The sequence below is a fragment of the Bidens hawaiensis genome, unplaced genomic scaffold (genome assembly GCF_021521415.1).
Source record: "Bidens hawaiensis isolate Kalapana, Puna unplaced genomic scaffold, B.hawaiensis_p1.1 tig00014658_1, whole genome shotgun sequence".
In the NCBI taxonomy this organism is placed as follows: domain Eukaryota; kingdom Viridiplantae; phylum Streptophyta; class Magnoliopsida; order Asterales; family Asteraceae; genus Bidens; species Bidens hawaiensis.
The window spans coordinates 359,207-370,750 of NW_027492282.1; the positions used below are offsets into that span (position 1 = coordinate 359,207).

Sequence of the window (11,544 nt, forward strand, 5' to 3'; positions counted from 1 at the left end):
TTTGCTTAATAATGTAAATTTATGTGTTTTTGTTTGAAAATGTTTATACATGTTAAGGTGGTATTGCTATAAATATATGTTTATGCATGTGTTATAGTTGTTAACGCTCACATAACGTTAAGTTAGGAGTACGCTCCTTTCTTTTACATTAGGTTACAATGCTATTTGAGTATTTGGAAGACATGCATGAAAGAGTACTCGAGAACTTAAAAGAGCTTTCGTCTTGGTAAATGTAACGAATAAGTTTTGTATTTATTTATAGGTGATGTTTTAAATATTTAAAGAATTGTGATTATGATGGTATCATGATAATACTTTTATGAGAAACGATGGAATACGCTAATCCCTATCGTACAAATACGTACGCGAATTCCGTTTTTCACGAATCGATCTATGAAATCACATCCAAACATCTCGGAATCATCAATACATATCCAATTAATCATTGCTTCACCGAAAAAACAGTTTTGGATGTTTAATCGATCAATTTTCACTTTTTTTCACAAAGACGGTTTTTGAGCGTTTAATGAGCATTTAAGGTTTTGTGAACGTTTTCTGAGCGTTTTAGGTTTTTGCCTTTGAGTGTCTCGCGTACCTACCGTACGTTAAGCATTAGCGTACAGTAACTGCACCCATACTTTTATAGTGAAATGTTAGGCATAACTAGATGTTACAAAATGTGTTTCTACTTTTTAGTGAATTTAATTTCTATTATGATTTGAGTTAATAATGTTCATATTGTGGACTGTTGAATTTGGTGCATAAAAGTGTTAGAAGTCTCAATTATATAGACTAAAGGCTAACACCATGTATGTTATCCAAAAAGGAAAACTTTGAATAACACGAGAGCTTGTGATCATTACGAGAAATGTGTTCCACCATGAATAGGTGAACATAGGAATATAACATATTTAGAAAACATATTTACGGGACGTAATCAGGATAATGTGACCCATATATTGAGCTCCAAAGATGCTAGTTTATGGGAAATTAGTCGTATACATTAAGCCAGTGACGGATTCAGACATTTAACTCGGTGGACGGAAAATACAATCAATAAAAATACACGACACAAAAATGTAAAAACAAACGTCTTTAAATATAACAAAACAAAATACATATGGCAATTGGTTATTAAAGCAATTTATACTTCTCCATATCTCATCTCTTTTTGATCTGGGTGATAATCCAAAATTCTTTTTCCATCGACGGGATCCCAAGGAAGATTATCTAGATCAACTAAATAAACTAGGTCTAGGGATTGGGATTGGTTTAAAATGACTTTCCATAACACACTTAAGACAAAATTCAAGAATTAAAAGGTTAAAAATCAAACAATATTTGATGTAAAATGTAAAAGAACTTTGTCTCACAATACTCAAACAAGTGTGCAACAAAAAATAAAGTTAATAATATGAATTAGAACTTCAAAGTTCTAACACCAAACACATGCGAAACATTACCAAAAACAAAGAAATAAAATATCAATAAACCAATAATATATCAAGATATAAGATAAGGAAATCAAGAAGGCTTGCGAGTTGAGATAATAAATACGTTTTGATTTCCTTTTTTTCATTTATGTAAAAATATATATACGAACCTGATTTGATTGGAACTTTGATGGTCGCTTGAAGCTTGAACCGTCTGTTTCGTTTAAGAATCAGGATCTTATTATTTTAGAGGTTCATATAATTAGTTCTATTAATACTCATTAACAAATATGAAGTGTAGGAGTGAGCTTGTTTTCATTTTGTTGGGTTAGGTTAGGACTTCAAAGAAAGTTATATGGGCCGAATAAAAAAACATAAGGGGGCTTATATTCTTGTTTTTTAAAACCAAAATTAACACTATAAAATGTAATATGGATACTGTCCATAAAATTTTGAGTACTAAGCTATACTTGGTTAATTCTTGGAGACTTAATGTTTAATTTCTCACTTAGATTTGCTAATATGCCGTATGACCCAAACAAGACTAATGGCGACTAGCTCCAAACAAATAATCATACAACATATATAACACATGCATACATGTCAGCCTTCGTCAAACCTTAAGCGTGTTTGCTCGCACCTGTGCGAATGTCATATCGCAACTAGTCATGAGATTAATTAGAACATGTTGCTAGAGACATCCTACTTCTGTTGCAAACATATATGTTGATTATGAAGATATTAGTGGGACAAAAATGTTTAATGTTATAATTGCAAACAATTACATGAATTACAAAAAAACATATGAGCCAAAATAAATAATCGAGACTGGCGTAGTAAATACCAAAATGAAATTTACAAGTACCCAAATTATTTACATTAAAAATTAATTAAAGAATTTCCATCTCATGATCTTCATAGCAAATGACGTGTCAAACCCGTGGTACTCTCACTAGAAGATTTCCATTTACAATACTGCAAAATTATAACAAATAATACTTTTAGTTTTAATCCAGTGATCAAAAGAGGCGGATCTAGCAAAGGTTAAGAGATAACCCGTGCTAGGCTACCTCTCAACTTTTCTTCTAGATCCGTCAGTGACTGATCAAGGCAAGTGAGTTCGTTTACCTCTTAGTATAATAATAACAAAAGTCCGACAAGATGAACGTTTGTATAGTCTCCGCTACCAATACCATCGGAACCCACAAGTACCCACGTCCCAGTAAAAACAAGTATGCTTCTGTTGATTCATATATCTATAAACATAATAAAATGTGTTAGTGTTATACTTATAAAAATATTAATGTAACGTGACAGGAAATAACTAACCCGAAGAATCCAATAAGCAGCCCCGAAAAATCTTGACACACCGAGTGCAAACACATAAAGTGCGGTAAATGGTTCGATCATTTGCGTTCTTTGCATCATATGAAGTTGAGGAAGAACGACAACGGCTTCCAAATACACGCCAAATGCCCACATGATCTTGGTGTAAAGAGGAAGGAGAGTATTAGGATGAACAAATACGGCGAGTAGAGCACAAGGAATCAACAAACAGATTTTGGGCGTTTTGTCGAGATGCTCGTTGTATGTTACATACAACTTAGTTCGCATCATGTAGATCACCCAAGCGGTGGACAACAAAGAAGCAGTGTCAAGGAATGTGTGAATGTTATGCCCAATTTCGAATCTACAGATAATTCTAACAGCTAAAACTAATGCTGTCAACTCTTGGGATTGCAACGATAGCCCTACAATTAACAAAACCGTGTTATGTCCATTTATTTAATAATCAAGCGAACATGAACAAAAATTTGTGACATTATTAAATGAGTGAACATGAACTCAAGTCTCGTCCGTTCATTTATGTTCATGAAAGTTCATTTAATTCATTCATTCAAATTCTTTTATGCGTGTTCGTTTACGTTCACTTATGTGCGTTAATTTACGCTTGTTTGAGTTCATTCATTTACGCTTGTTATCTTATCCATTTAAATGTTATAATAGGTCAATTACAATTACTCTGATTGTAATAACTTTTTTGACCTAACATATTGTTTACAAATTTATTTACTGTTCGGTTAAATTGTTAAATGAGGGACACATATATTTTGTTAATGAACAAACATGAACAAAAGGAACCATGTTCGTGTTCTATAGTTTTATTCGGCTAAAGTTAAACAAACGGACACGAACATGCTTTGTTCACGTTCTTTTGTTGGGTGTGGATATGTACCGTACCGGAACATGTTTTGAGGGTAGTGAGCTTCCAAATAAGCGCGATTAACCCAACAGCGTGTACCGATTCGGAGGCAACGAAGAAATTATTGTAGTTTGTAACGAAACTTCTGAGAGCAGCAAGGGATAGAACAATCGCGGTCAAACCTAAGAAGATCTTCACCTTCATGGATTGCCTTCGGAGCAATGCAAGAAACAACGTGTTCGCGGACGACGCACTTTTCTTCCCCATAATATATTATCGACCGTTGATTCGAATTATTTGAGTCCAATTAAGATCACCCCTCCGCCTCCTAGAAGGAATGTTGTTCCGCTCCTTCTGTAGGCGGTGGAGGAGGGTGGTTGGGGGACAAAGTTGGTCGACCAGGAACAAGTCGACGGAAATAATTGTGTGAAGCAATTATGGTTGCCATGCTTTCAATATATAGTCCTCTCAACTTTGATATTGTACGTACGTTTTAGTTTTTCAAATTCTGTGGTTTTCTATATATGGAATAAACTCGGTGGTTTACATTGTTACATACCACCTCAAATTAGAATTAAACTTGACCACATACGCCACATGGATGATCAATCTATCCATTATTATTATTATCAACGCTCGTTTTTGAAGAACTTGCTATATATTTAAGGTTCGGTTCTCGGTTATGAGTTTTACATCTAAACGGTTTTGTGTCGGTTTTAGCTTCCCAATGGCTAGTTAAACCCAATTAGCAACATATAGAGCCGAGAAACGACAAAACATACTGAAACCATGAGAACCCATATGAAACTGAAACGATAATCACCTCTAACCAACATGTTCATGGGCCACTAGAGCACACGGAGTGGTCTTAGTACCTATTTCCTTTCATTTTTTCTCAATATGGGTGTATGTTTTTCTTCTTTTTCATAGGACGGGGGAAGGGAGGTCCCACATTTTCCTAGATGAAAAGTCAACAAATTTATCCCAACTTCCCTCGTTTTGTTCAACATTTGCCTCACATACATTTCGCGGGAAACAGGAGAATACTCTATGAAACCTGGTGAAAAACTACTGGGAGAAACCCGATGGCTAGTGGCAGGAGTGTTTTCACTCAACCTAATTTTCCCCCACCGTTCCATTATATATAGGGGTGTTTTTTGGGTTTGTTTTTCGAGTTTTTCAGATCGGGTTCTTCGGGTTTCAAAGTTTTAAATCTTGACCCTAAACCCAACCCAAATCTCTCACGAGTTTTTCGGGTACAAGTAATTCGGGTTCGTGTTTTTTCGATTTTGGTTTCTATTAGTAATAAATGGAAAACATAGATTAATACCCCCCCGGTTCAATTATAAGTGTCCTAGTTTGATTTTTCAAGTCTTTCTTGTTTAACTTTGACCAACAATATTTTTGTTTGTGTTATATACTACTTGATGTAAAATATATGAATGGATTATGTTTTAAATATATTTTACATTGATATAATTTTCATCGAGTATTATATGACACGGACAAAAATATTTACAGTCAATGTTGCAAAAGAAAGACTTGAAAAGTCAAACTATGATACTTATAATGGGACAGAGGAAGTAATAAATAATCGATCCATAATAGTTAGGATAACAATTGACTAGAGCTAGATTCTAATAATTTTAGTGGTTAAGATTTAGCCTATTACACCTAAATATATATTTAATTTCAAAACTAGAACTTAATTTATTCGGGTTGACCAAAAACTTATAAATCAAACCTAAGAACCAACCCGAATTACTTCAGTCGGGTTCGGGTTAGTCTTTTCTCGGGTTTGGGTTTTTCGGGTCGGGTACTCGTTTTTTCGGGTAAAAGTGACAGCCCTAATTATAAGTGTCCACATTTTCTTTTTTATTTGTCCTATTATAGGTGCCCAATTTTAAAATTTATTAGCCAATTTACAAGTTTACTCTTAAACACACACAACTAATATTAATAAATAATATTGATTGACCTACTTTTCAAGGACATTATTATTATTTGAAACTAATATTAATAAATAATATTGATTGACCTACTTTTCAAGGACATTATTATTATTTGATAAGAAAAAAGAGTAATCATTCAATCCATCTTAAATTTTATGTTTTTCAAACCCGAACACTTACAACAGGACAGAGAGAGTATTAACTAAGAAATATAAATTAAACTAGGAGATATGATTACTAATGAAATGCACTAAACAACCTTATTTAATTTCACTTCAACATTTTAATAAAAGACAAATATTTTAATAGTTGAATATCATTAATTGTATCTTAACAAACCGTAGGGATCAAAAGTGTATCTACTCCTATTTTAACCACTTAATATCTAAAGATTTAACTAGGATAAAAAAAATATGAAAAACTCCCTACTAACTTGCCTTGTTAACTTTATAAATAAAAAATGAAATTTACAAGATATACTTAAAAAAGAAAAAGGGACATAAGTTATGATTAATTTAATGAAAACAAACCGTTACGGTACTGTGTACCCCTTACCCCCAACAAAGCAAATCAAGTGGAGAGACACTCGTATATGACCAACTTCCAAAGTCTACTTTTACTCCCTATAAAACCTCTCACCTCACCATAATAATAATAATCATAATAATAATAATAATAATAATAATAATTAACCGGAACCATGAACCACATGGTCGTGATAACCCCACTACTCAACCTCTGCCACTCCCTCTCTTCCCGATTAAACCAACACACTCACCATCTTCACCGTCGTTGTAACCGAGGAGTGGCTCGGGTTAATTGATCCATTTCAGGAGCATCATAACAACATCAGGTTTTCCAACCATCCCTAACGTCCGAGCTCAACCGTGGGTCCGACATGTTAAGTTTCCTTACTGCGGTTCAAACTAAAATGGAACGGCCTTTTGTGGAGGTGCTTGATCGGATTGAAAGTGAAATTGATCGTCCGGTAAAGCTCATCATAGCATAGCTGATGTAAATATGCTCTGGCCGAACAGGAGGAGTATTCCGGTGGCGGCGTATTCGCCCATGAGTGCTTCCATGTTTTCGGTTATGCATCATGTTGATCTCTTGCAATCGCATGATCACCTTTACCTTGACGTATCAGGTCTGATTTTCTTTTTGTTCATTACAAAAGTGCGTCTCATTGCGGTTTTTGAATTTTTATAATGTTTGGGTTCGGTTCCTTCGATTTAGGTTTCGGTTCCTTCGATTTTTTAGGTTTTTTATATTTGAGCTTGAAAATTTTAGGCCGAAAATAATGAAGCTAGGTATAAATATTTTTATTAATTGTAATTAAAAAACACTTACTATTTCTTAAAAAATAGACACTAAAATTTAGCCTCCAACTCCAATATTCATTCAAATTGAGCCAATTAGGATTCACCATGTAACCCAAAATGGATAAATATATGGAAGGTGACTAAGTCTTAGCCGACACTTTTTCAGCATTGAAAATCATGAAAAGTGACATTGAACCAATCCGAAACTGTCACGTGTCCAAAGCTAGGTTCTGATTAGTACGAAGTTACTCTTCATGATTTTTAGAGCCCAAAAAGTGACGGCCAAGGCTTAGCTGCTTTTAATATTTTTAGTCGTCTTAGATACGTCACAAATCATGATTGACTTAAATAAATATTGGAGTTGGAGGCTAAATTTTATAGTGTCTTCAACTAAAAAAATAAAAATAAATTTGGTCAAACTTAATTATACTTGTAATTTTCCCTATCAATATCAATTTCGGTTTCTTTGAAACTAAACAAAACCGGTGCATCAAAGTTTGAGAGGTAGACAAAGAAAATATCCAAAGGACGGCACACAAGTCACAATTTTAACTTCTATTCACTATTTATATTTTAATATATATTATATATTGGGTCAACATCTTAGTGGTCTTAAAATTGTCCTGTATTACACACGTTGAAAAGTTAAAACTTGAAATCTTATGGTATGAAAATATGATATCCTAATTGGAATGTTAGATTTTTTTTGTTTTATTTAACGACCATTTGAATCGTTGATGGGTCATCGATCTACCCTATCACCTTCATTTCACATTCATGACGAAACACATTATCGGTGATAAACAAAAGAAACACATAGCCCCACCAAAAACCCTTTAACTTTTTTAAAATAAAGTCTTTGATTGTCTCACATCAACTAGTTGAGTTGTGGATTATTGACTTACGTAACACCCAAATTATTATCTATTGATAACGATAATTGAAGTTAAATGAAGTCCTTTTTTTTATTAATTATTGATAAGATTTGATAATAACTAGTTATGTTTATTGAAAGCATGACAATGTATTACATGAGATTTGAAATTGTGTATTTTTTGTATCGTTCATGATAATAGCTTGATTCCTTGAAATAATCATGGTAGACATTATCCATTTATCCTTTTAGCTATAAGTTTTTCATAAAGCAATAACTTTATTTTATTTGAACAGAAAGAGGAGAGGATATCATCAACTATATTCCTGGATTATCTTCATTAACAATAGCAGACATTCCGATGATCTTTCATAGTGGTATTGGTGATAAGCTTAAAGACATTCTACCCAATCTTTTCGATATAACCGTAAAAGCAAATTATGTCTTAATATCAACTATTTACGAGTTAGAATCTAAAGCCATTGACGCTCTTAGAGACCGGATAAAAATGCCTCTTTACATATGTGGGGCAAACATAGAAATCGAAGCTAAGCCCTCATCAAACAAACCAATTTACCTAAAGTGGTTGGACTCCAAACAACCACGAACCGTCTTGTATGTTTCTTTGGGTAGTTACCTCTCAGTTTCGAGTGTTGAAATGGTCGAAATCGCATTTGGGTTAACACAAAGTGGTGTCAACTTTTTGTGGGTGGCTAGAGGAGAAACGCCCCATTTAAAAGAAATATGTGGGGAGAATGGGATGGTGGTGGAATGGTGTGAGCAACTTAGGGTTTTGTCACACCCTTCTATAGGTGGCTTTTTGACGCATTGTGGGTGGAATTCGGTGAAAGAGAGCTTGTTTTCGGGTGTACCTATGTTGACTTTTCCTATACTGATTGACCAACCGCTTAACAGTAAGATGATAGTTAAAGATTGGAAGATCGGATGGAATATGAGAGAAAAAGTTAAAGAATTTAAAAGAGATAATATTACGGAGATTGTAAAAGAGTTTATGGATTCAGAGAGTGTTGTGAGGATCAAAACGATGGCAAGGGCCAAGAAGTTGCAAGTAATTTGCCAAGAAAGCGTTGGTGAAAGTGGATCGGTTAATCAAGATCTTGATGCTTTTGTTGGAGATTTTCAAAGAACGAAAATAAGTGAATTAGATTTTGGTATGTCTAGCCGAGATTCAAAGAAGCAAAGTTCCTAGTGTTGATTGGGGTAATCTCTTTTTGACGAAATAGATGTGTTATTTCAAATATAATGTTACTTAGTAGACAATATGAAGGAACAACTGCTTCTTGTTGCTAATTTGTGAACTTTTAATGTTGGCTTTAGTTTGGATTAAAAACAACGAATAGATAGAACATAATTAATAAATACACTAAAAGTATAAAATTCAATTTCCATAGACCATTGGGCGGCCCAATTTGGGCCACTGTAGTTAATCTGTTGTAGGCCAAAAAATAACCAGCTATGCCCATTAAACTTAAGGTTGTCAGAACTCCAAACTGCTCGCCGCTCCCTCGAAAATCTCTCTGAAAATGCTCGTTTGAGTTCGGCTCTGTTTGAAAATGAGCCAATCGATTGGTTCAATTTAAAAACAAGCCAAGAATAAGAAAAGCATCGCGTTCGGTTCAGTTTGTTTTGCTCGAACTTTTTTAGTTTAATATTTATATATATAATATGTGTGTGTAAATAGAAAGTTTGTAACTAATTATGACTAAGAGGTGGAGTCTAAAAATTTATGACCGAAAGGCATGTGTCTACAAATTTTATGATGTTTAAGATGACGCTATTTTGAATTTTGAGTGTCGACTGTCAGTTTGAAATGTCATTCATTTTCACCTTTGATTGATAAATGTTCGTATATTTCAACCCTAACTGTAAGTTTTAAATGTCAATCCTTTTGGGATCTTGGAATATACTTAACATTTACGCTTGAGTATAATCATGTTTTAAGATTGCCTTAACTCCAACTAGTTGGTCACCGAGAAGTTGTCGAATCTCACTGCTCATAATTGACGGTATTTACACTTTACAAAAATAAAAAATACAATCATGTTAACCACTTCATTTAACAGTTAAAGGGGATTCAAAGACAAAGTAATACCCATCTAAGATTGATTCTCTCCCATTTCTCTTACGTTCATTTACTTTTATGTCTTGTCTCTTTATAACAAAAACTCTCAACTTTTGTTCTAACTAAACAACAAGAATCTAGTATTGAAAGCTATTGTGTCATTGGATTGATATTTAGGTTTACCGATACTCTTGTATAGTAGGGGTAACACAAAAATAAATTTTATTTATAAATTCAGAACAAGAAGCGTGTCAAAACATATATAAAATATATATACTAACACAAGCACTTCATGCACCATTACCATACATTCAACTATACTTGTGTGCATTTTCAACTTATTTTATTTTGTCTTTTGTGACTTAAAACACACAAACTAACATATACAAATGGATTAGCAGTTTCGCACTTGAACTGAAGCTTACTAGAGGATAGATAATTCTTATCTAGAGACTTATGCCGAACCTTAGACAGTGTGATATAATGATATGGCAGTATCAAACCTTTTAACTAGTAATGAAAACTACACATATGTTTCAAACTACAATATATATTAAAGCAAGGAAGAGGTAAAGAATTGTTGTTTCTTTAGGGATGAGAATACAAATATTTTGAAACTTCAATTTAGTCTTTTTCAATGTTTTAAAAACCGGTTTTTTACTCCTACTGGATTGAGTTAAAAAATGGTATAATCGGTTGAACCGGGTTATACCAGGAGGTTCAACCAGTTTAATAGTTTAACTTATAATCTCATATAAATGCAATTCCAGCTCCAAAAATAACCCAAATGTAAATGACTCCATAACAAAAAAAAAAAAAAATTAAACCAAACGTTAATCAATATTAAAAAAATAACACAAAAGCACTCAATTTTAAATTAATAATCCTAAAGTTTACACATTTGAATGTTAATAATTGGGTTAAAAGTAATTTTGAAAAAATATGAGCCGCAAATATCAAAAATTCCTCAGACTTAAAACCGGTATGCCGGTAAAAACCGGTATTTTAGAAAAAAACCGCTGGTACGACGTTCTAGCAAACCGGTCAAAAATACCGGGCTCAAAATACCGGCTTGTTGTATGAAATCCGGTTCAACCGGCCGGTTTTTAAAACACTGGTGTTTTTCCATATCAGGTTATTTTATTCACACCAACATTTTTACTATATCGACAATGAAGGAAACTTTAATTGATATATATTTTTGTTTATTCTTTAATACCATTTTATATAAAATGTTTTATAAAAATAAATATGAAAATGTTTATGTGGACCACTATAATAAAATCAAGTATGTTCAAATCTATAACCTACCAACAAGTTTGAAACCAACGTGAAATATAAGGGTTTTTTTAATGGTTGATTTCCAATTAAACAAGTTTAATTCATCAAATATTCCAAAGAAATTAAGAATAACAAATAGCATTTTCTGTCATACGTAGTTGATGGCAACATGTTATCACAACCATGTTTTAAAACTCAAATTTCATGATGATAATTAACACCTTTAGACATTCAAATCGGGTAGTACTTCCTACACTTTTTTTTAAATGGTTCATTCGAATAAAACAAGTTTAATTCATCAGGAATTAAAAATAACATATAGTATTCCCTTGCATACGCTTGATGATGGCAAATCGTTATCACACCCATGTTTTGAAACACAATTCTTGTGATACT

The 11,544-nt window shown here is 33.1% G+C and overlaps 1 protein-coding gene and 1 pseudogene across 2 annotated transcripts; one reads left to right on the forward strand and one right to left on the reverse strand.

The window, feature by feature from the left end:
* Positions 1-2,530: 2,530 nt before the first annotated feature.
* On the reverse strand, positions 2,531-4,135 carry LOC143547207 (uncharacterized). The gene is made up of 3 exons (XM_077038691.1): positions 3,675-4,135; positions 2,763-3,184; positions 2,531-2,689 (listed from the first exon to the last, which is right to left on the reverse strand). The coding sequence occupies exons 1-3, from the start codon at positions 3,901-3,903 to the stop codon at positions 2,558-2,560; spliced, it is 783 nt and encodes a 260-aa protein (XP_076894806.1). The 5' UTR covers positions 3,904-4,135; the 3' UTR covers positions 2,531-2,557.
* A 2,162-nt stretch (positions 4,136-6,297) lies between these two features.
* LOC143547182 (UDP-glycosyltransferase 87A2 pseudogene) lies at positions 6,298-9,051 on the forward strand (annotated as a pseudogene). Its single transcript, XR_013137730.1, has 2 exons — positions 6,298-6,735; positions 8,081-9,051. The product of XR_013137730.1 is annotated as a UDP-glycosyltransferase 87A2 pseudogene (transcript).
* The last annotated feature ends 2,493 nt before the right edge of the window (positions 9,052-11,544 follow it).

Excerpts from the sequence above, each read along its gene's own strand:
- LOC143547207 (XM_077038691.1), bottom strand. The coding sequence starts at position 3,903 with ATGGGGAAGAAAAGTGCGTCGTCCGCGAACACGTTGTTTCTTGCATTG. Across the intron at positions 3,185-3,674 it reads TACCCTCAAAACATGTTCCG|GGCTATCGTTGCAATCCCAA; the intron begins GTACGGTACATA and ends TGTTAATTGTAG. Across the intron at positions 2,690-2,762 it reads CTGCTTATTGGATTCTTCGG|ATATATGAATCAACAGAAGC; the intron begins GTTAGTTATTTC and ends TTATGTTTATAG.